General features: G+C 24.9%; 1 protein-coding gene across 1 annotated transcript; it reads right to left on the bottom strand.

Annotated features, from left to right (window-relative positions):
* Window positions 1-1930: 1930 nt before the first annotated feature.
* Window positions 1931-11483, bottom strand: LOC145841103 (uncharacterized). The gene is made up of 14 exons (XM_082948473.1): window positions 11294-11483; window positions 10305-10441; window positions 8102-8310; window positions 6921-7135; window positions 6058-6119; window positions 5822-5887; window positions 5482-5540; window positions 5371-5417; window positions 4562-5061; window positions 4281-4327; window positions 3201-3273; window positions 2994-3046; window positions 2422-2471; window positions 1931-2047 (listed from the first exon to the last, which is right to left on the bottom strand). Exons 1-14 carry the CDS (start codon window positions 11465-11467, stop codon window positions 1931-1933), a joined length of 1809 nt encoding a protein of 602 aa, XP_082804599.1. The 5' UTR covers window positions 11468-11483.
* Window positions 11484-26207: the final 14724 nt, after the last annotated feature.

The raw sequence follows: 26207 nt of genomic DNA, 5'->3' as shown, positions 1-26207 counted from the left end.
TAAATGCTACAGAATTACAAGCAATAATATTTAAAAGATTAAATAGCTACCACATAAAATATATTGGTAAAAGTTAAATAAAAAATTTTTCAATCCTTAGTATTTCTTAAAAACTTGGCGTTTAAACTATAAGATTAGATATAATTATTTAAATTATCTTTTTTTTCTTTTATATGATAATATTATTTTAGCTGCAATAAAAAAAAATGAAATTAAACTTAAACTGATTGTGTCTTAATTTTTCAAACTAATGCACTATGCCGAAACAATTATGTGCTTAACTTAGTTGTATTAAAATTGTTTTTTTAAATAAAATAAAATAATGTTAAGAACAATATTAGTACTAATCAACTCTTAGTACTAAGTAAATTTCAGTAGAACTATATACTAAATAGAACATTATTGTTTTTAGTAAAACGATTTACACTGAACATTATACTGGATTTATTGTAGAAGAGGAAACAAAAACTATCCATTTTATTAGAGACAATACACATCAAAAAATATTTTTACTTTTATAAAAGTCTGTTAACTGCTAGTTGTATGTTATTAACAAACTAGAAAAAATAACAAGACACTAATTTACTCAGTATTCAATTTTAGTTTAAAAATTCTTGCTTTTTATATAGCATTCAATTCTAGTTCAAAAAATCTTGCTTTTTGTTTATCAAAACTAGAAATATAAATTAAGTTCAATATTTCAACAATTAAAATATATGCATTTACAAATCATTATGACCAAAAAATGATACTTAGAAAACAAAACAAAAAATTTAACCATTTTTTAAGTTTGTTATACCTAATTTTTATTTGATTTTTAGTTCTATGTTTACTACTTTTTTTTAATTTTTCTTAGTAATGCAAAAAAAAAAATTAAAGGTAATCTTTTTTGTCTAAAATTTAATACTTCGACAACTTGAAAAAAACGTTACTCTTGTTATTAAATTATTGCTCTTGTTAAGAAAAATTCCAAAAAAAAAACATAACTACTCAGAACGCATAAAAATTAAAGAAAAAGTTTTACTCATTACTTAAACTTGTACAAAAATTGTTTAAATAGACTGAAATTATCAAAATTTTCTTTGTAAAGACTTTTACAGTAAAGATTTTATAAAACGTATTTAGAGCAGGATTGAATATAGTTTATTTTTAAATAAAATAAACCTATATCAGTGAAAAATAAAAACAAGTTTTAAAATGTTAAAGTTTTAAATGATTTGGTTTAATAAAAAATTCAATTTTAAAACTTTGGTATTTTAAACTTTTAGAAATTTAAAAACGTACTAAGCTCTTAAAAAAAATATATAAATCAAATTTGAATCATACAAATATGTATAATTTTGCAACTAAAACTTAATAAACGTGATAATGATGAAATAAATCGGTTGGTTTAATTTATAAATTTTCTCATGTTAGTTATTTTAAAACTTGTATAAAAGTTCAAAATCGTAACAAAATCTCAAAAAATATAATTTGCATCATTCAAATATAGAAAAGTATTGCAGTTCAAACTTAAAAATAAAATATTATGATTTTGATGTAAAAACATATAAGTGCACATTAGCAGTTCGAACAAACATTAGGCTTTAAACTAAAAAAAAAAATTTTATACAATTCTATGACATAAATCATTTATCGTTTCACTAAAATTAAATTGTTAAAAAAATACATAAATTTGCTTTGCATTTAAAGACACAAAAATAGTAAAATTATTTAAATGGTCTGTAACATTATAATGAAAGACCAATATAGTTGATTAAAAAACCATCAAATTATGTCAACTTAGATATATAATAAGACTTAATAAACTTATTGGTAAATGAATAAAATAGAATTGTGTTTTAAAAAATGAAGTTCTATAAAAACTTTTGCAAACATTAAACTTAACTCGTTTTCTCAATAAATATATATGTTATCTATATACGATAATTTAACGCTTTTTTCTAAACAACGATTTAATACTCTTAAATGATTTTGAAATACTGCTAGTACGATCTTCGCTTTTGCTTTTGCTCGATGATTGTGAACTACTTGATTTCAGACACTCCTAAAATAAACTACAAAACATAAATAGAAAACAGAAAGATTTTAAAATAAGCCTAACAAAATACCAAGTTTCACTTATTAAGTTTACAAGTTAAGTTACATGTATTAAAAATTTTTATTTACTTAATTTTATTCGTCAAAACCGTTTTTACTTTACATTTAGAATTAAATTAATTGTAAAAACATTTAAAAAACAATTGTAAAAAATTAAAACTACAATTGAAAAAATTTTATAGTATAATGCATTGTACAAATTTGAAAAACTACGTTCATAAAATTGTTATCAAACATAGTTACCTGTCATCTTTAAGTTACATGAAAATATACGTACAAAAAAATAAATTGGTTAGTTTTTAATATAATAAACAAACTTACTTTTTTTCCTGTTAATTTTGCTTCACTAACCACATTACTGCTTCCAGCTTCTGTTGAATAAATTAAATTAATACAATGATAAGCAAGGGTTTGTTTTAAGTATTTTTATGTAAAGCTCTTCGGTGTTATGACTACAGCACAATACTCAACCTTATAATTCAGTTTTAAATCTAATTATTAAAAAATAAAAAACATTGCTCCTAACAAATATAAAGGTCAAATATGAAGAGAGTTGAACGACTATAAAATGTTATACGAAACTTAAAGATATTAACTTGTGTTCAAAGTTAACTGAAACAATTTCAATACGAACAAAAACTAAAAACAGTTCAAAATGAAACACGTTTAAATTTTTTAAAAATGCCCAGCTATTCAAATAACAAAATATAATTGTAATTATTTTATTTTAAAGTTGTCTTTTTAATCAAAAATTTAGTTTCAAACAAAATAGACTCAAACAGTAACAAAAAGTTTAAGAGAAAACCCTAACACTTCCACACAAAATTAAAGTTTTTTAAATATCATACAGTCGTATTCATGCAAACAAATTTATATAATAAAACTAAAACAACCTGAAAAACTGTTTTCTTCACTTTTTTTGAAAACACTACTTTGTAAGGTGGTCCTTTATAAAGTATTATTTAGTTATTTTATAAAATAAAATTCTTTTTAAATAGAACTGGGATACTTGTAAGACATTACTTGAAAAAAACCTAATACAGAGCTTAGTTATTAACAATACAATTACATATTTTTATCATTTAAAAAATAAAACTGACTTTTCATTTTGTGGTTCCACAGAGCTCATAGATATTTCTACCTGAATGTTTTCTATACTTTCGTTTGCTTCATCTAAAAAAATAAAGAGACAAACTTAATTTGCAAGCTTGATTGAAATATAACTTTATTTATTGCTGAATTTTTTTTTATTTTGAAATTTATGTACAACAATAAATTTTAACAATAAGTCTGAGGCTATAAGTAACATGTGATAACTAATATTATATATACAGAAAGCATCTATTAATGTATGATGTAATTAGATTATAATAACAAATATAAAGAACAACTACTAATTATAAGGAGAAAATTCATGAAATTTTAAGCACATAGGGGGGATGAATAACTTTTTTTAGTATTTGATTTTATTTTATAAGTTTTAACTAAGCTACAAGTTGCTTTTTACATATTTTTCAAACTCAAAATAGTTTTTAAGATCAGGTCAGAGTTGGAGGCAGCATTAGGTTCCTTAAAAAAGGCACAAACTAAAACAGCGAAAAGGACTGTTTCACTAAAAATCTACCTTCTCCTACGTTTATTGGGATAAACACCTCAAACTTTCAGGGTATGTCCCTTGCAATATTAAGAAAAATCTGTTGCAGTAAAATTTAAAAAAATTGTAGAATAAAAAAATTATAAAACATAAACAAAAAACAGTAATTTTTTAAGACTTTTATTCATTTAGTTTTGATTTTTAACTTTTTACCTTTTCTAACACAAGAATTTTTTTAAATTACAAGAAAAGTTTCCTAAAAGTTTGAGGAATTTATCTAACTGTAGAAGAAAATAGATTTTTTTTGAAATAGTCTTTTTTGTTGTTTTAGTTTGTGCTATCCATATCCTTACTTATCCCAACATTTTGCTGCCTCCAAATTTGACCTGCTTCTCTTAAAATATGTTTTAAAAATCTGTAAAAAGCAACTTGTAGCTTGGTTAAAACTATATAAATAAGATAAAAATGTGAAAAAAAATATTAATATTAATCCGCATACACCCTTAAATGTTTTAAAACTTGATGCTAAGTACACTAACTACTTTTTGCATTTGTTTTTTTTTTATTATAATTTAAACAGACTTACTTTCATTAAAGATAAAAGATTTTGCAGGCTGGCCAGAATGATGATTTCTAAAAAATAATTTACCTTATAATAATAATAAAGCTTCTATAAAAATTTTTTTTCAATATTTTCATCTATAGCATGTTAAAAAAATAACAAAGTTTTTAGTTTTTGTTTGTGAATACTAATCAAAAAAACCTGAAAAAAATATTTAATCAAACTATTAACCTAAGAGAATACTTAGGTTGTTCACAATTATCTACAACAATAAGAAAAACTTATTAAAAGTCTTGTAAACGAACTTAGTAGAAAAATAACTGCTCGGAGGTGACTTAACAGTGCATTGAGACAAATCGAAACTTGATGAAGTTGGCGGGAAATTCTGTTGGTTTGAAGTTGGTTGGTTGAAATCAGATGAACAACTTGGTTGGTTTGAAGTTGGTTGATTGAAATTTGGAGGAAAATTTGAAATGTTCGTGGATGGTTGATTGAGATTTAGCGGGTGATTTAGTTCGTTTGAATGCATTTGACTTAGTCTTGGATGGAAACTAGCTTGGTTTGTCGGTGCTTGGCTAAAATTTGGCGGGAGATTTGGTTCGTTTGTGGGTCGTTGATTGCATTTTGGTGGGAAATTGGGTTGAGTTAAATTTGGCGGGAGATTCGGATGGACTGTAGGTTGTTGATGGAAACTTTGAGGTAAAGCAGCAGATTGATTTGAAGATGGTTGATTTACATTTGGATTGAAGTTGGAAGGATGATTTGTATAACTTGTTCTTTGATTGTTTACTTCACTAACTGGTTGCTGAATGGGATAAAAATATTTTTATTACAACATTTATACAGTTTGTTAACAGATTACAACAATAATCAGTTGTTGAAAAAATTAACATAAGTTAAAAAAAAAGTACACATTCACAATCTTATTTTGGACAAATGTAATTATTCAAAATTAAATTGATTTCTAAATCTATAAAATCTTAAATGAATGTCTAAACAGATTACAGTCATTGTTTATAATATAGGTTTTAGTAAAACCTTGTTATGCAATTACACTTTCTAAACATGTTTTAAAGAATATTTAAAAAATTAGTTGAAATGAATTTAAAACTACCTGAGGTCCAAAAGCGCTCGGTTGGTAGCTAATTGTAGCAAAGTTTTCTGTAAAAAGAAGTTATTAATAACTAACATTAATATTTATTTATTTGAAAAACATTCAAACTACCATATGAAGGGGGTGGGCTTTGGAAATTAGGAATGTGAGTTTGTTTTTCGTCTTTGTAACTGAAAAAACAACAATAAAATAATAACAAGAAGTAATTGCAGTAATGATACAGAATAGTTTTACATTCTCCTTATTACGAGGTAATACTTTTAAAAAAAGATTTAAAAATATCAATTATTCTAAACAAACTACTTTTCAGAAAACTTCATTTGATGAAAGAATAAACGAAAATACTTAAAAAAATTCCCTAGTACTTTAAAATGGCTGTAGGTTTAAATTACCAAACAAAAACTTTAACAACATGTATTAACATGAGTATAACAAAACAAAATTAACACACTTATTAAATTTTGTTTCTTGAGCTCTCGTTTTGTACAAGCCTGTCAAGTCTGTATGTTCCTGCGGCCTAAAAAAATCATCTTTCACAAAATAATGAAATAAATTTAATTAAGTGTAAATATATCTAAAAAGTTATTACAAAATAAAAAAAAAACAAGTTAATACAAGAACATCAAACTATAACTTGATAATTAACAAAAATAATCAAATACTATTTTAGTTCAAAAACACACTAACCTTCTATGTGAGCTTTCAATAGTGGCTGTATGGAAATCAAAAGACTGTGGGCCAAAGTTGTTCTGAAATATTTTTTTTAAAGTACTAACTAATAAATTGATAAACATGTTCTATTTATTTAGAAGTTATTAAAAACTAAATATGAATACCCATAGTGGATATGAAAAAAAAAGTTTATTTAAGAAAGTTGTGAAAATTTGTTATATATTGCATGGTTTGAATATATTTATAGTTTATGTATATATATATATTTATATATAAATACAATTTATTAAAAATGTGCGATTTAAAAAATATATTATATATACAAATACAATTATATATTGCTTACATAAATTTATTTAAAGCTAATGTTTTGTTTCGATCATACCACTTGACCAACAAGCCACGAAGCTTATGGTTGAGGTGGCACGGATCAAAACTTTATGTTAACACGAGCTTGTTTCGCTGCACACGAAACTCAAGGATTTAGCATTGATAGAATTTTGTTTTCTTTGATGTTTTGTTTTGATAACAAACTAAGTGTTTGCGAATTTTAAGTTTTGCTTTTAAACTGTCTCTGTCTTGCTTTTGAAGGCCAGTATACAATAATTTCAAATACTTTATTTCTAACACTTTAACTATATTTTAATTGCAATTTTGGTAGATAGCCTTATGTATTAACTTAACAAAGTATACTTAATGTATAATACAAGTGTAGTGTTTTTAAACTGATTGGATTTCAAGTTTTTCTAAGTAAACAAATGTTATTATCAACACATCAGAAATTGAAAAATTAAACAATGAAAATAATTGCTATACTAAATAATTCGTTTTAACCCAATAAATAAGCTTTAAAAAAAAGTTTTAAAGTGGAAACTCACACTTGTTCGATTTTGATATTCACATCTGTTTTGATATTCAGCTCTGTTTTGATATTCAGTTCTGTTTTGATATCCAGGTCTGTTTTGGAACTCAGGTCTGTTTTGATATTCAGCTCTGTTTTGATATTCATTCCTCTCTGATATTTGTGAGCTTGGTTGAATGTCATTACAAGTGATACTGGCATTGAGTGATGATGGTATAAAAAATGGTAACCCTGTTGAAAATGAAGAAAATGATATCAGTACCAATTAAATGAATTAGTATACAAGGCAGTAAATAAAAATTATTTCAAAATTAGGAAATACAAAAATAGTGATATAGTGTAAAATAAAGGTAGCAAATCAGGGTTACAAGACAATTCAAATTCGACAATTAAAATTAAAGGGCCACAACTTAAAAAGTATTGTATACTTGAAAAAATTAAAAAATATTTATTTTGGTATCATTAATATCTACAAGCAATTTTTTTCTTTCTGTCAAATAATAAATATTTCTAAAGATATTGAACAAATATTAAAAATAAGTAAACTTTATAACTTATTTTAGCAATATCAAAAAAAAAATATTTTACAAAAAGAAAAATTGGCTTGTAGAAATTAATAAAACCAACATACTTTTTTTTTAATATATACTACTTTTTAAGTTGTGGCCCGAATTTGAATTGTCATGCACCGTAAATCAGTTAGTAAGCTAAAATAGCCAAACTATTTACAAACTCTAAAAAACTAATAGGGTTGCAATTTGCTCTTCCAGGCAAAAAAGCCAGCCTAAGTTGGCCTAAACTTAAAAGAAAATAGAAATAAGAATTTAAAGTAATACCTAAAACAAAAAAAAACTGTTAATTAAAATTAAACACCTGAAATTGTTAAAATAATCACAAAAAAACAAATAAAGAAACCACATTTTTCATGCAAAAATTAATGATTTTAGTTCAATAAAATTTCCTGAGACTTGAGTAATTGATCAAAAAAACCTGAGATATCCTAACTACCAGGAGTATGTGGCAATCCTGATATAAAGACAATTTTTTGTACAAATATAAACAAATAAACTACACTATACCATGAAAAAGTGAAATTAAAAGCTTACATTAATAAGTAACCTAAAAAATTACCTTTATATGAGAGCTTACTAAAAAGTCCGGCAAGTAACATAAAAAAATTTAGAAAAACAAACTTACCTTGAAAAGATTTTTTGAACCTGTGCATGAAGTACCTCTCCCCCCTCAAAAGGGGAGACATCACCTGAAGCTCTAAAGGTAGATCCCCCAATTTGACAGTGATATCCATGACAACAACTATGATGCTGTTCTGCATCGCTGGGTTTTGCAGCATGTTTTGTATGCACATTTCCGTTTTAAATTTCAGCCAGAAGTTTGAAAGAAAATTTCTGTTAAAACAAAGTGTTTTTTATTTTTAAACTATTTTTGTAATGACCTTAATGTTTATAATACACATCTCAGCTGTAAACTTTAACCAGAAATTTGTGGGAAAGTTTCTGCTGATGAAAAATGATATTTGCTGTTTTGTTGAATAAAAATAATGTATCTTTCTCATCTTTTCTTAACACAAAACAATCGTCAACATATCAAATTGACTATTGTCTATTATTGTTATATATTATATCAAATATTGAATGATATGTTGACGATTGCTTTGTGTTAAGAAAGATGAAAAAGAGTTTGATGAACTCTTAAGTGTGTTGAACAAAACAACTTTAAGGCAATTTGGCAAAAGGATAAAAGAACATGTTCCAAATAGTATTGATGAATTTTTAAAAATGAGTAACAAGGAAAATAATTCTATGATATTAGTAAATGCTTCAAAAAGATCTGCTATTGCAGAACACCTATTTATAACTTTGATTGAGCAATTAATTATAACTTTAAAAGATTTAAAATTATTAAAAATAGTTTTAATTCTTTTGATTTAATTAAGCTTGAGGCTATATGTATTTTAATAAGAAAACTTAAATTGTGTAAACATAAAAACTTTGATTATTCTGTTTCTTATGTTTTATTTATTTAGCATTGTAATTGGAAGTACTTATGTATTGACCTTTTGCTCTTTTATTATTACTTTTACATTGATTACATTTTCACTACATAAGCTAGATTTGAAACTTTATTTTTATTGTCAACAAAAAAATTGGCTAAAGTCTGCAGAGCAGAAGCCTGGACTCTTGTATGCCGTGAGACAAGCTCAAGTTTAACAAAAGGGTTGATTATACCAATTTGATCATCAGACCACAAGCTTCGGTAGAATGAGCTGATGAGTCATAATGAGGAAGAAACCGGTTTCTCAGTCTACAGAAGCTTGTGGTCTGATGATCGAATTGGCATGATCAACCTTTTTGTAAACTTGAATTTATCATTATTGCCTGTAAGCAACTGATGAGTTAAGCACGAAATATATATTGTTATGAAACTTGAGTATTGTGTATTTTTTGAAATAAGATATAGAATATCTTTTTAAATAAAAAAATTCAACATATCTAAAATTGAAAACAAAATGACTCAGGATATTCTAAAAAGGATAATGTTCTAACTTTGATAATTTTATCAAACAAACAAAAAATTATGATATTTTGCTATTTCGTATAATACAAAGTTGATAAGAAGATTCCAACAAAACATTTACATGAGTTGAAATATGATTTTATTTTAATTCTATAATAATGCAACTTGATAGAACTTTTTGTCATAAGATGTCATGTAAAAATAAAAATGTAATACCCTTTACTGCCAACTAAATAAAAACAATTATGTAAAGTGAAATAAGGTTAAATACCATCTCAAACGCAATAAAAGGGTAAATTATCATAATTAGTATTAGAAAACTCAAATAGGTTAAATAAAAAAACTTATAATATTTCAATGCTGCATAGTACTTAAAAAACAACTGTAAGAGGCTAGTCACAAAATTGTATCTCATACATATTACAAAAATAAATAAATCAACTGTTTATATCCGATTGGTATTAGCTTAAAACTTGATTATTATAACAAAAATTAAAACAACAAGCCTAATTACTAGACTGTGTTGTAAACAAAAATAAATGCCTAACAATATATAAATGACCTTGTAACAATGATGCAATATTACATTGAAACAATGAAAAAATAAAATATTTAACAAACAAAGATTCAAAGAATATTTAACATATATAATAAATTTCTAACAACAAAATTGTATTAAAAAATTCCAAATGCATGTAAAACATTAAGTATGACACACTAGTGTTTGGTAAGTATCATAAAGATAACAACCTGGCTACTAAGAAGATGCAACTGTTTATTATTTTTAAATAATAAATTACCAGCAACATATAAACAAAAGTAAACATTTAATATTCAATTTTTGTAAACAAATAAAAATAACAACCTTGTAACAATGATGCAACTGTACATCGAAACTTTCAACGCATTTGAAAACATTTCCCTTTGAGTTGGTCCTGGTGGACAGTCTTTTGCAAAATCAAAAATGTTCAGGCTTTTTGTTTGAAGCAGGCCCAGAAGGTCCTATAAAGTTTTGTTTTTATCAAAAATACTTAGTTTTAAATAATTTATAAAAAGGTGTAAATAACTAAAAAGGCATATAAATCTATACTTTAAACAAAATCAAAAAAAAAGTATGTCAATAAGGTTAAAATGATAGTAATAAAAAAACTACACGAACTATGACTAACTTAAAAACACCTTTAAAAAGGTTAATAATTATAAATAACAAACTTAAATAATGAGATTATACAAGTTTTAAATTCTTTTCAACTCAAAAAAAACTTTAAAGACCAATTTTTTATTAAAATTATATTCAACAATTTTACAAAATTAAACTTAAAAGCTAATAACTTTACCTCCAAACAAAACTATAAGACTAAATAGGCTAAATTTAATTTAAATATGTAAGTTAGGTACAAGGGTAGAAAAAAAATTGTTAGTCAAAAGTTGATACCTAATTCACTAGAACTTAATAACTTTACACTAAACTATTTTTTTCTTAAGAACTAATAAAATCAATTTTCAGTTTTTCGTGTTAATCCCTTAAACAAATACATTTAAAAAGAGAGAAAAAATTGCTTTAATCTAAAAGCACAATTTATCTGATATCCATGTAGATTCAACATGTAAACCTAAAAAAACTTGTTCAAATATAGCACAGAACCTGCACAACTTAACTACATATTTTTGAAAAGTATTTAAAACCATGAAATAAAAACAACCCAGATTTGAACACATAATATATAAGCAGAAAAATAAAACATATACATCTTTATTTGTATACATTTACTTTATACCATGCTGTTTTTAATATCTCTAACTAGGAAGTTTACATCGAAACATGCAGGTTTAAATCAAAACTTTTTCAAACACCTGTGCATAATAAAAATCTTCTTCTGCATCGTACACCAGCAAAATGTCATATTTCAAATGTGAAGCAGTTTGCCTATTGCCACTGTTATCAGATGATGACGAACTGCTACCATTATGAAGGGTTGGTAGTTTTGTTGTATTGAAATTTGTCAGGTTTGAATTTTGGTAGCTCATTGCTCAAAGTTTTTTGTTGACTTTGTATTTTGTTTGTGATTATTTATAATACTGTTTGTAATTTATATTAGTAAGATAAATTACATAGTAAACTAGTACAAGATAAGGCAAAATTTCTAAAACTTAATTGTCTAAAATTAATTGAAAGTAAAACTTTATGAGAAAACTATTGTATAAATTTTGAATAAAATATTAATCTTAAAACAAAGTTTTACACACTCTCAGTTACTGATTGTTTCTAATAAAAATAAAATGTGCTTGAACTTATTATTTAAAAAAATTTTTTTAATTATAAAATATTTTTCAGACACTTTGAAAAACATTATTCCTATTTCAAGAAAAATTTCTGGACTTTTGCTGACTACCTTTACTGAATGGCAACTACTTTGTGTAGTTACACACAAAAAGTATAGGAAAAAAAATTAAAAAAGTTATTTCATAATGTTCTTAAAACAACTGCTAGTCCTTTTCTGAGTCTCTTTAATAAATTTCAATGTGATCATGTGCATAATGTACTCATGTACAGAAAAAGATCAGAAAATTCTAAAAACTGTTTTGAGTATGTTAAAAAAATGGTAAAATAAAGCTTTTAAATTTAAACCTTGTAAAAAATGACTTCCAAAACACACAACACAAAAAATTATATTGTACAGATTTCTAGATAAAAAAATATATATTTTAAAACCATTACGTTAAGTTGCATAAGTTTTCTTAAATAGGTAGTAAAATTTGTAAAATTTCAATCTTTGAATTAACTAACATGATTTTTTTTTCTTAGAAAAAGTTTATTGTTGCAAGGGTAGAGTTTGAGACTAATGTTTCTATTTTACCATAAAAAAAAATGTAGTTTTTGATTAGCTAATCATTTCAAACAAACTTTGTTTTAAATTAGTGTTTCATTAAAATTAATTAAGTTAGGCTTGTTTTAAGTTAAAAAAGCACAAGATATAAATACTCATAAGAAGTAATAAATTTAATAAAAAAAGTTTTTCATCCCATCATAATACTTTCAATGTTTATCCAAAAATATTACTGTTTGAGTAACTTTTTTATATAAACTAAAAATTGAATGAAGATAAAAGGATAAACATACTTAGGATCAAAACATTAATTAGACAAATTTAAAATAAAATAAGCACTAATGATAGCTTACATGAAGATTCTGAAAACTCAAACATGCTAAAAAAGGGGTCATATCTCAAAAAGTAATATATATAGATATATATATATATACATATCCCTGTAAAAATTAAAATGCTAACAATAAATCTAAATCATTGGTCTTCAACCTTTAAAAAAGGTGTGCACACTAGGTAAAAGAATAAATTGTTTTTTTTTAAATCACTAATATTTTCATATTTTTGGTTTCTTACAAAATTAATAATGTGTTAACAATTTTCAATTTATGGTATAACTAGCTCTTTATTATAATAAACACAAAACTAATATTATTTAAGAATATTTATTACCTTACAATGTTTTTTTTTACAGTTAAATAATTTAACACACTAGTGTGCACAGTTTTCTGAGATAACACAGAATTTATAATTTTTTAAAATAAGAATATGTTTTTTAATAGGTATTAAAACTTATTTTAGCCATATCTTAAAAAACAGTTAAAATCTTTAGAAATTAAAAAAATTTCACTTAGTCAAATTAATACTTTCTTTGATATCTATCAAAATATAAACTTTACTTTAACTCGAAATTATTAACATTTGAATTTAATACAATGCATATCTAAAATAGTATTAGATAATGTGTAACATCCCTTTCCATTTTACTTGGGAAAGAGCTTACTTTTTTATACGGGAAAGTACCAAATTTGGAACTATAAAGAAACATTATTTTACAATTGTTTTAAATGTACTTTGGCACGTAATTGTCAGAAAAACATTAACCTTTTTACAAAATTTACTGCGGAGGCACAACATTAAGTATATCTAAAATTGGTTTCTTCTAGAGAACCATATAAATAAAAAATTATAGATACTTATTTTGTAATATTTTGTATTTTATAGACATAAAAAGAATTTACTTGAACACTTAAATTTTTAAAAAAAAAAAAAAAAGACTACAAGCTAACTTTTAGTTTTTTTTTTTTTTAAGCTGTTACTTTTTAACTATTTTACAATTAATCTTTTTAGTATCGTTAATTTACATGGCTCTTTAAACTATAAAACTAGAAAAATACTTTTTTGGATAATATAATTAAGTACTCGACTGTATAAACTTTAGAAATCTATTTATACATTTTTTTTTGTAAAGTTTTCAAAATAGTCTAATAATTAACAAATTAACACTTCTTTGTTTTTTTTTGGCAAGTTTTACTCAAGTAAATTTTTTGACTTAAACAATCTTTAGTTGGAATAATTTGAGTTCTTTTAAGTTACATGGTTTATGTAATGACTTTAAGAAATTTAGCTTATTCACTGGTTATCTTAATATATATTAAAGTGAAAACAAAGAACAATGTAAAAAGTTTTTAAGTTAGTTTTTTTCGTTTTAATTAGAAAATAAAGTGATTTAAATAAATTGCAATTTGATTTAATTTCAATTAGTGTTACTGGTCTGTGTCCCTTGTAGTTATAAAATAAAATAAACTTTATTTATTTCAAATACAATGATAGTTTTAAGTTTAACAAATATACGAAATATAGCAACATGTTGTAAAATGTCCATACGTGGTGTGCGACAAAATAACCAAAAAGTTCTTTGTGCACCAAGTCCTAGAACCAAATATTTGGAGCGTCTTTTTTTAGTCTCAATAAACTAGAATATTACCTCTAATAATTTGTAAATTTTAGTTAAGTGTCTTTATTTTACCAAACAAGTTGTCAATATTAGACAATTTAAATATCAGTAAAATTAACTTGAAATTTAAAAAGTGTCTGAACTCATAAAAAGTAAACTTAAAATTTATTAAACATGTATTTAGCTTCGAAAATATTAATTCCTAGGTATCTTAGAAACACCTTTGTTAATTGAGTTGAATTTAAGTGTTTAAAAAATAATCAAAAAATTATTTATGACTAAAAACAGGCTACACTGTATATAGAAACCCCATAAATAACGATAGTACATTTTAGGAGAATTTATTTCTTTACGAACTGCATTATGCTTACTCGAAGTCACAAAATTGAATTGTAAATGTAAAAAAAAATAGTTGTTCTATTTAGAAAAATATTTGTTATAAAAATGATTTTTTAAAGATTTTTTTGTTATTTTTGTCGAGTTAGAAAAGTTCGTTATCAAAGAATTTTTTTTAGTAGAGTTTTTCTTTTATAAAAAATCAAGAATTTAGTAAAATGCACAAAATGTTTAACTAATCTAAACCATATTTTATCAAAATAACAAGTAATCATTTTTTGTTCTTAAACAGCTGGTTATTGTAAACATAAATTTTATATCATTTAATATTGCATTCGAACATTAGTAGCAAGTACAAGAAAGTTATTTTTTATTTTAAAATTTTTCTAAGTTTTTAAATTACTGAACAATTTCACAACGTTAAAACATTTTACTAAAAACAATTAGAATTCCCTTCAGTACAATTTATTTTATGCAATTTATAAATTTAAAAAAAACCCTTCAATTACCAAAAAATTTTAAAATAGTTAACCTAGAAAAACACTAAACTAGTCAAATTATTTAAGAAACTGTTTTACTTCGTTGTTCTACAAAATGTTAAAGTAAAAATACTTTAGTAATAAGTTTCACAAATACGAATGTTGAGAAACAATCTATAAAAAAACTTTTATTAAACAAAAGACTAAAGTAATTACCAAAGTATGGAGTAATCAATAAAGCACTAACTTCATCAAACTTCGTTAGTTATAATTTAATTTTCTCTATATATACCTAGTCATATCGCTGTATTTATAATCTTCAAAAGTTTTAAGTTAGTTGTAACCACTTTTATTTAGTTATCAAAAGTTATGCAGCATAAAAATCTTGGTGTAGGTTGGGTAGAAACTAATAACAGTGAGGTTAATTTAAAGATTTGTTTGCAAGCCGCTTGCAACCTGTTTTCGGAACTAGTCATACCAATGGACCAATATCAAACTGAAGCCGGAGAAGAAAATGCCGATGAAAATGCACATGTAATTGAAGCTGACACAGAAAATTTTAATAGGGTATTAGCTGAAATTTATTCTGATGGTGAAGAAATTAGTTATGAAGAATTAATTTATTCTGATAGCGAAGAAATTAGTTCTGAAGAACTTTTGTTTTCCGAAGATAGAAGTGAAGATGAACACTTAGATGAAAATCAAACAAACGCCGTTTCAACACAACTTTCAGCTCTAAACTTGACGTCAACTCGAGCTTCAGCCATAAATTCAACTCGAACTTCAGATTCAACTTCAGTTCAAGCTCCAGCTTCAGCTCAAACTCCGACCTTGAGATTAACTTCAAACCTAACTCCAGCTCTAAATTCAACTTCAACATAAACTTCAGCTTTAAATTCAACTCAAGCTCTAGATTTAGCTTCAGCCCAAAACTCAAGTCCAACTCCAGCTCCAGCTATAAACAATTAAGTCTCGAGCTCTTGAGTTGTTAATGTTGTAAGTTTTGTAAACTTTTTGTATTATTTACTAGTAGTAATACGGTATAAACTTTGGTATTTTATAATTTGTTTTAACTAGATTTTCTATTAACTAATAGACTTATAAGTATTATTTCATTCTCTAGCTATTGCAAATGTATTTATAATGTTTTATCATATTTCTTTTAATACAATAAACTCCATGCTTAACCTGAATATTAGTTTTAATTAATGTTATCAAGACATCTTTAAAACTATTAACGAAAACAAAAATCATTATTTAATAAAGATAATCACATGGAAGTGTAACAAAAAATTTAAATATAACTATTTTGTGAATTTAATATAATACAACCTGATTCGCTCCTGTAATATAAATCTATATAATTTTATAAATATAAATAATTAAATAAAAAAAAAACTGACATGGCGTTTGGTTGATAATGTATCAAAAAAGACGCTCAAAATATGTGAACGTAAATAAATTTAGGTTATCGAGTCGTACACCACATACTATAACAATTTCCTACTAGCTATCAAAACATTGCCAAAACTAAACGTTGGGAAACCTTAGAAGCCTTAAGTAAGAAAATAAGTAGATAAAATATAGAAAACATCGTAGTTTAATAACATATGGATAACGAAATAATTCTAGGGCATGAAAAAAGTTAGTCTTGGTTTAAATTTTCTCAAGTACCATACGATAACAGTTCACAGTAGTTCATTGTATAAATAATTATTTTTGTTTAAAAGTTACACAGAAGTAGATTTTGAAGAAGTTCCTTTATTAAATTTATTAAGTACAATTTGAACAAATATTATAATTAACATTAAGCAACGAATGAACTTGGAGATTTCAATGAGTTTGCTGGTTTATTCTCTTTAGCGAGATTAGGACTCTCTTGTAAGACAAAAAAAAAACTGTTCATATAATTTATAAAAGAGTAGCACGTATAATCAAGGTTCAGTATTGTTCTGGTAATAAATTTACTGGTATCAAACAGTCCTGATGTTTATAATGTGATGAAACTTGTACTTCTTACGCATCATAGTTTAAATTCATTAATGATATCAGTAGTTATAAACTCATTGTCTTGAATAATTTAGCTATATATTTACAAAAAAAGTACTTTTTCAAACTCCAACTCATTGAAATTATTATTTTAAAATAAGTTATTATTAGTTATTTTTCATTTTAATAAGTTTTTGATAACATATACTTCATCCAATTTTTATTACAAAATTATTCTATTTTAATATCATATATACAAGATTTGTTTTATCATATTTATTTAATACTATAAGTCTTATTTAAATGACTCATAAGTTATCTATTAAATTTTTATTTAAGAAATAAAACAATTAAATTTGAAATTTTCTTGTTTCTACGGCTCTTAGTTAAATTTTAATATCAAACCTTGAAGACTAAAATCCTGATAATTAATATATTATGTATACTATTTTTTTAGAAAACCTGTTATACTCTCGATTAAAAGTCTAGTAGTGTATTTCTAGTATCTATAATAAATTATTTTATAGGTGTACGACATTCTGTAAAAATTGTCTAATCATATAAAAAACCTATTAAGTTTAATAGTTTTGTGATAATGTATATGACTTTATAAAGATTAGGCAAATTAGCAACAATACAAAGCCATTTTTTGCTAATATTTCAATACTTTAATCCTTACTATCACATCATAACCCCCATGTTTATAATACTAACAATTTTATATAGTATATTTTCCTAAAATTAAATTACTTATTTTTAAACAAAATTTTTTAATTAATTGTTGTTTTGAGCGTATACTTGAGCTGCTAACCAGATTAAAATTGTAATGTTATAGAAGCGTTTAATGTGTTTTTTTTATTTCATCATTATTTATTTTATTTCATGTAAGTAATATTTTTTTTAAGTTTTTATGATTCATGAAGTCGTACATAAAAAGTTGAAAATTTTCTCGATGAGGATCAACTTCATGATGTAAACTAATTGAAATTAAAAGTAATACTCAGTTTAAGCATGAAAATTTATTTATGCGAAAATAGTTCTCTATAAAATTTCATACACAATTGAAAAATGTGATGCTGAAACAAAATTTCACTTTGAATTAGACAAAAACACTAGAAGATAAAAACACAAATCGCAACATAAGTACAATGTCGCTATATTATTAAATAGAAACTCCAACTGAATTCAGGTAAGTTCATTTTCTTCGGGAGCTGTTATCCACGGTTGAGTCAGTGTTAGAATATTGAGCTAAAACTAGATTTGAGTTTGGGGCAGGAGTTTCAGTTGAATCTAGAACTAATTCTGCAGAATCTCCATTCAAAATTTCTTCATCAGCTTCAATTTCTTGGTCGGAATTTAAACGAGGGTTTTTATCAAAAGTGTCATTTCTCCCGACATAAGTTCTTCTCTTCAAATCAGTCAACCTGGAAGTCAAGTTTAGAGCTGAAGTTTGAGTTAAAGTTAAATCTTAAGCTGGAGTCAGATTTGAAGTAAAATTTAGAGTCAAAGTTTGAGTTGAAATTAAATCTGGAGCTGAAGTTTGTGTTGAAGCTGAAGTTTGAACTTCTAAATTTGTTAAGCTATTTTTTTTGTTTGTGTTTGTTTAATTATAAATATTAACTTTTAACTATTGTAAACCTTAAAAATCACTTCTACATTTGTTTGTGCAACTGCTAATTAAAAATATATATCCAATTTTAGTCATTGGAAATTGTGTATAATTAACTTATTTACTCTTTAACTTTAACTTGAGAATATTAAAACCATCACGACAACTCATTACTAGTAGATATTTTTTGATATTTATTTTGCATCTTCAATTGTTACCAGCATATCACTTTCCATTTTATATTTCATGTATTGTTTTAGTTTTGAAAGATTATTTAACGTAAGGTTTGCTTACTTACGGTTTAAAAGTTTAGAAAAAAAATTCATTTTTTCAGCTCGTAAGATAGTATAAAAGTATGTGATGTACAGATCGATAATCAAAAGCAAGAAAACAATTTTTTCTATCGTTTAATAAATAACACATTTATTTTCAACTATTATTCGCCCAGTTTTCTGCCTCTGGTTTAAAACTATATACATTTTGTTACTATCAAGTTATACTTTATATTAATTCCATAATCTTTAATGCAGTTAATATATTGTTGATTTTAACTTAATAAACTTTCGAGATTTCTCGATTACATTAATTAAAACTAATACTCAATATAAGCATAGAGTTTATTGGTGCAAAAAAAAAAACTTTGTAATTCATTTTATAAACAATTGCAATAGTTAGAGAGAACGAAAAAAAATCTATACGTTTTTAAAATGAATAAAAAATTTTAGTCAAAATTATAAGTTGCAAATCAGTTCTTTACTTAAGTTTAAAATTTAATACAATCAGTCAATTATACAAAAAATTATAACTTTTAAGTTATGTAGATGAAGATTCAATTGAAGTTGAATTTTAGCTAAAGTTAATGTTGAATCTAGAGCTTGAATTTAAATTGAAGCTGAAGCTGGAATTGAATTTAGAGCTGGAGTTTAATATAGGCCTGGGACTTAAGATGAAGATAAATCTAGATTTGGATCTCCAGTTTTAGATGAATCTAAAGCTAGATCTTGACTTCAATATGAATTTAAAGCTCAGTTGAAACTGAATCGTGGGCTGAATGTTCAGATGACGTTGTCGGAGTTGAGACAACAGGCGTTTACAAGTTAATGATCTACAATCTCCACGGTTCTAAGATCGTCTTCACTCCTGACTTCTTGGAAGTCTAGTGGAGTGAGTGAGGGGTTGTTAAAAACAACTGTTCTGACACTCGGATAGTGTGATAAAGTTGAATTAACTATGAAAGTTCCTTCGCTTTCTTCTCTGGCTTCAGTTTAGTATTCGTCAAATGGTAAGAGCAGTTCTGAAAACAGACTAAAAGCGGCTTGAAAACAAATCTTTAAGCTTTCCACACTGTTATTATCTTCTATCCAGTCTAGATTGTCATTATTCAGCTGCATGATTTTTGTTGAATAAATATAAGTTTCAGACAACTAACTTAAATCTTTATATATAATAAAATTGTTAATGTATAAATATATATACAGAGATTTAGATTAAAGTTAAAGATATTGATTAAATTGGTGCTTTACTAATTACTGTATTATTCTTTTTATAGTTTTTTAGTAACTGGATGAATAGTTTATTAACTGTTTCTAATGTGTAGTATTAAACATTCCTGCTTACAAAACTTGTGAGTTTAGTATTAATACTCCTGTTTTTTTTGTTAAACAAAAAATAAAACTTTAGATCGGAAAAATTGTTTTTTATTTTTGTTTGAAAACAAAAAAAAATGGCAGTTATTTAAAAGAAGTTTTATACAACTTTTACCCATTGCAAAACATCAGTCGTTTTAAAAAAGTTTTAAGATCTTGTGAACAATTTTTTTTGTAATTACTGTTGATGATTATTTGATCTTTTAGTATTTAAGTCAATTTATAACTACAAGTGTATCTTACTTGAAAAGAACTTGAATTTTTTTTATGCACGGTTTGTAACAGAACGGTAAATACTATTAAAATCGAATAGTATGTAGATATTTTCTTATTATTTTTTTTTAAGTAAAACAAAAAAATGTGAAAAATTTTATAAAAGTTAAATTTCTAACTATTTTAAATGTTAAGTATCAAGTATTAAGATCAAAAATAAGCTTATTATCGAGTTTTATCTTTTTATAACCTAAGGACCTTCTTAAGCTTATTTTCGTTTTAAATAATTTTGCTAGTAATTTTAATACTTTTAGTACTAATGTCTTTAATGAAAGAATCTTATAAGTAAAAATTTGTTAGCAGCCATTTAATTTTAGTTGTAATAGTTAGAAGATATCTTATACTTCGTTAAATAAACTTTGTCTCTAAAGTTTAAGATACAATATGACATCGATTAGGCTTTTTTTTTGGCATTAAGTTACTACAAATCTTTATTTACTTCTTATTTGAATTGAAATATTTTTTTGTAATGATACACTTAATTTCATTTCCTATCGATGTAAATAAGGATAAAGGTTGAGCAACGTTTTAAGCCGGCGGGCCAGGTGTGGATAAATTTAGTTTAAATTACGAAAATTATTAAATTTAAATCACTCATTTTGACAATAGTTTATTTTATGTGCTCACATTTTAATATTAAGAGAAGTTTCAAATTTACTGTTCTTTGCACCGAAGGTATTTTATGTTTTGCTTTTCGTTCAATAATCAAGAGTGTGAAGAAATTAGAACTTTTGGTCAGGGGCCAAGACTAACGTGCTCGCAAGCCGCAGTTTTCCGCTGGTCGGGTTCCAGTTAAATTTTGTAATCATTGGAGGGCCAGTCAATTTTCACTTCAAAGGTCGGATCCGGTCCGCAGGCTGTATGTTTGCAACCCCTTAATTAGACAGTCCTTATGCAAATAAAACTGTATTTTACAAATGTTTAAAGCTAATTAACTTATGTATCTCTTAACAAATGAAATTAAATTCTTTCTTTAAAGTTTTATAAATGAGTATAGAATTAGCAGTTTCTTTTTTTGATAAGAAATAGTATTCGGGTTTTTATTAAATCATATTGTGATAACAATAAAAAAAGCTCTGTAAGGCTCTTTAGTTATTAGTTTTATCTCAATAATTCGTTTGAACTAATAGTTGAAAGTTACTTTATTTATAAAACAAAACAATAGGCTAAAATAATTTAAATAGTTTAATAGGTTAAGTTGATTCCTTTGAATTATAACACAAAACTAAATATTTTGACTAGTTGAGTACTCTTATTGTATAATTTAGAACTAGAAGTATAGTTTAAAGTAAGGTGGAAATACATAAAATTAGTTTAAAGTACAATAACTAAATGAATAAAACTTCATAAAAAAACATTATAATGAAACAATAACCAAACACTTTAAATGCAAAGCTTTCGTCCTTTATTCAGAACATTTTCAATGCAAAAATACGGCTTTCTTGTATTATGTAAACTAATTTGAGGCTATTTTATAGCTTTTTTGTATTTGTAATTTTTAGTATAGCTTTGTCTGAAACAGTAGCTAATTGGATTTGTTTTGGACCCCGGTGTACGGCTTATCTGTCTTTCTTAAAACATTATGATTAATATTTTTCTTTTGTAAAAAATAATTATGACGAAAATTAAAAAACTTCATTAAGTTTTGTCGCTACTTTAGTATTTAACTTTAAACTAATTTAGTCCTGTGTTTTTCTTATTTTTAAAAATATAGCATTAAAACAATACACTAAATTTAAAATTAATATAATTTTTAAAATGTTCAGCTTAAACTGTTAGAATATTTATATTTTATTTACAGGTTTTAAAAATACTGTTTTTCAACGAGTTTCTACTACTGAAGTTCAAAAACTAAGTTATAAATTATATTACATTTTAAAAGTTATAAGCAAAAATTAAAAGTCAAAAAAAGAATAAAAACTTAATTAACATGTATACTTTCATAGTTTATGTAAGATATATTTAAATTTTTTTAAAAACGTTCTAAAAATGTTTTAGATTTAGACGAATTATAACCTGATTTTAAAAGCATTTTAAAATGTTATGATTATACTATTGTTTTTAAAAAAATCTATCGATACCAAAGACACTTATGAAAATTACTTTTACTTCTTAGACATTGTTTAATTAATAGCAAAACTAAAATATTTATCCAGCTTTTAAATCGCTATAAGTAAGTATAGTTTAAGTTTGTAAAAAACAATCCAAGCATGTATAGTTTTCATTAGTAACCTTTTTGTTTTAAGGTATATCATTTGTACAGCTAACAAAAACCAACTTAAGTGAACATTTTTATCATAAAAACCTGGTGCAGAACTTAATTCTTTTCTTCGTAATGAAAACGTTTAGCAGTATATGACACATTAACTAACAAACGTTACGGTTTAGAAACTTAAAAAAAAAAGCTCAGCTTCAAACTAAATTTAGTACATTGAAATTAATTTTAAACCGAAACAAACTTGTTTGTTATTTTCTTGAAATATCAAAGGATCAGTTACTCTTAATTAGCATTACCTGACAAAAATTATTTTAAACAATTTTTTGAATATTTTACTGCTAGACTTAAAATAAGTAGGAATAAGAAATAATTATTACATATTTGACAAACATGTATGTTTATATTGTTTATTGATGGATAAAAAAGCGCTCAAAATAACATCGTTCTTGGACCTGGTGTACGAAAAATGCTTTCGGTTGTCGAGTCGCGCGCTACATAGATACCTTTTTATTTCTTATCGAGGACAAAATATAATTTTTTTATAATTGAAGAGTATTTCGCTTTATAGTTTTTATTTTAATAAGAAAATATTATATTTTGTTTTTGTTAATCAGTTCTTAAGCTATATCTTTATTTAATACAGTTTTTATCATAATGTTATGGAATTTAACTTCAAACAAGTTTGTAAGTGGAGTTTATTCGATAGTTTATTTAAAATTAATGTTATTTCGTTTAGAATTTCCTTTTTTATAATTTTTCACCTTATGTTAAAACATTTTGAATGTAGAACTGTAAAATGTTTAACAATATGAATATTACACATGATTAATCTTTATTATTAATAACAATCATATTTACGTTTGTTAAGTTGTTAATGAAAAGTATGATCATTAAAATGATATGTATAAGAACAAACTTTTTAATTAATAACTATTAAAGAACTTAGTCAATGTTTAACTACTTGTAGCATTTACCGAAACTTGTGATTATATATATATACATCTGGCTGTCAAAATAAATTGTTGATATATTTTGTAACTGCATTCAATTTTTAAGAAAAAAACAATTCTAACCAAAAAGACAAGATTAGGAAGCAAAACCACAACTAAATTTATCAACCTTAAGCGTTACAGTATGTTTCTTCAGATAGATTTTTTCAAAATCCAAATGCTTGATGTTAGAGAAAGGTATAAAAAGAAAATAGTTGCTGCTAGAAAAAGGTATAGGCAGAAACTAGCTGTTGTTAAAAGAAGATATAGACATGAAATTTATGATATCAATAATCGACAAATGGGTGCTCGAAGACGATTTAGGAAGCGAAGTGCTATTAGAAGCTTGTATAGACAACAGTTAGCTGTTGTTTGGATAATATATAGGAGACACGTTGCTGCTATAAGAGATTCTAGGCGTGGTGCTAGAAGAGCAGCCAGGAAAAGAGCAAAAATGCATCGAAATGAACTTTTGTTGCCACAGAAAATTAATTCTCCATCTCAGCAACAAAACGATTCTTCATTGCCACAGGAAATTAGTTCTCCATCTCAGCAACAAAATGATTCTTCATTGCCACAGGAAATTAACACTCAATCTCAGCAACAAAACGATTCTTCGTTGCCACAGGAAATTAGTTCTCCATCTCAGCAACAAAATTATTCTTCATTGCCACAGGAAAATAGTTCTCAATCTCAGTAACAAAACGATTCTTCATTGCCACAAGAAATTAATTCTTCAACTCAGCAACAAAATGATTATTTATCGCCACAGGAAATTAATTCTTCATCTCAGCAACAAAACGATTCTTCATTGCCACACGAAATTAGTTCTTCGTCTCAGCGACAGAATAGTTCTTCATTGCCACAGGAAATTAGTTCTCCATCTCAGCAACAAAATGATTCTTCATTGCCACAAAAAATTAGTTCTCCATTTCAGCAACAGAATGATTCTTCATTGTCACAGCAAAACGATCTATGATTATTCCTAATGTAAATCACAGACTTGTGACTCAAAGATGTACAGTTTTATTGGCTTAGTTTAATAAATCATAGTATTATTAGACTTTTTAAACTAGTTTTTTTTATCCTTCGACACAACCGTCTTTTTAATCCTAGTGTAAATACTTTACATAATTTTATGCTGAAATAAGTAAAACGTAAAATTTTTTATGGTGTTTAGTATAAAAAAATTTGATATATTTTACTTTACTATGACTTATTTATTCATTTTGTTACACTTGGTGCCAATTGTATTCAATAAAACAAAACTTACAATGAAATCGAGAGTTTGTTGATTAAAACAGGTAGTACTAAAACTTAATAAAAAATAAAATTTTTAAAATTCCATTTCCATTTCAATACTAAGCTTGTTCCTTGATTTAAACTAAGAACTATCAAAACAACGTGTTAAAAGGTAATTTGTTCATAAAGTACGTTATATGTAAAGATTAAAAATAGTACCATTACAAAAAGTCGCTTCGATTCACAAATTTACCAAAAGTATTTATTTTGCTGAAACAAGTGTTTCTGTGAATTATATAAAAAATTGATTAAATTTAAGTTTTTCAATTTAGTATTTGTGTTTTCTTGAAGTGAATAAAATACTGTTTATGCTAAAGTATATAATTACAAATAACAACATTTAATTTATCAAACATTTTAAGTTTTTTAACTTACCGCACAACTGTCGTTTCATTATATTTTCTTTTAATACTAATCAGTAACAACTAAATGAAATACTGTAGTGAACATCAAATAAAAAATTGAATTTTTTTTTCAAATTTTGTTAGAAAAATCACACTAGTATTAATACAATTTAGTTATATACCTCTTTAGTTCATAAGGTTCGTATAAGTTATTAAAAATAAATATATTTTCTACGCTCTATTTTATAAGTTTAATAAGATATAAAATTTAGATTTTGGTACACAATCATAGCATAAAGCAGCAAGACTAAGAATTAACAATTTAAATTACCTTGTTACAATAGATTTTAATAGCCCTTTACTATTCCTTAAGATTGCTCTTTAAAGCTGTTTAGTTAACAGTAAACAAAATTGGTTTTAATAAAATTTAAAAAGTTGTCTAACTAAGTAACTTTTAACACTTTTTTTAACTAAAAAATAAAACGGCTTCTTTGTCTAGCTTGCTTCTTTTTAAAACTTTTAATCATATAGTTATTCACTAAACTTAAAACAAGCTGAAAAACAATGAATATCAGTTAGTTGTTGACCTATGAATAACTTTTAAATACTAAATTAATTTCGCTTATAGCTATTAAGATCATTTATTACAGCCTAGTTTGTATCTTAATTTACTTAAAAACTAATCAATTGACTTGTGTTTTATTACAAAAAACAAAGTCTAAATATGTTTTTCAACGACATAGTTTATAATTTACGACTTTTATAGACATAGTTATTTGTTTTAAGAAAAAAATATCTCTC

This window comes from Thalia democratica, chromosome 7 (genome assembly GCF_965202585.1).
Source record: "Thalia democratica chromosome 7, ktThaDemo2.hap1.1, whole genome shotgun sequence".
Classification (NCBI taxonomy): Eukaryota; Metazoa; Chordata; class Thaliacea; order Salpida; family Salpidae; genus Thalia; species Thalia democratica.
This window is presented reverse-complemented; position numbering and strand designations above follow the sequence as displayed.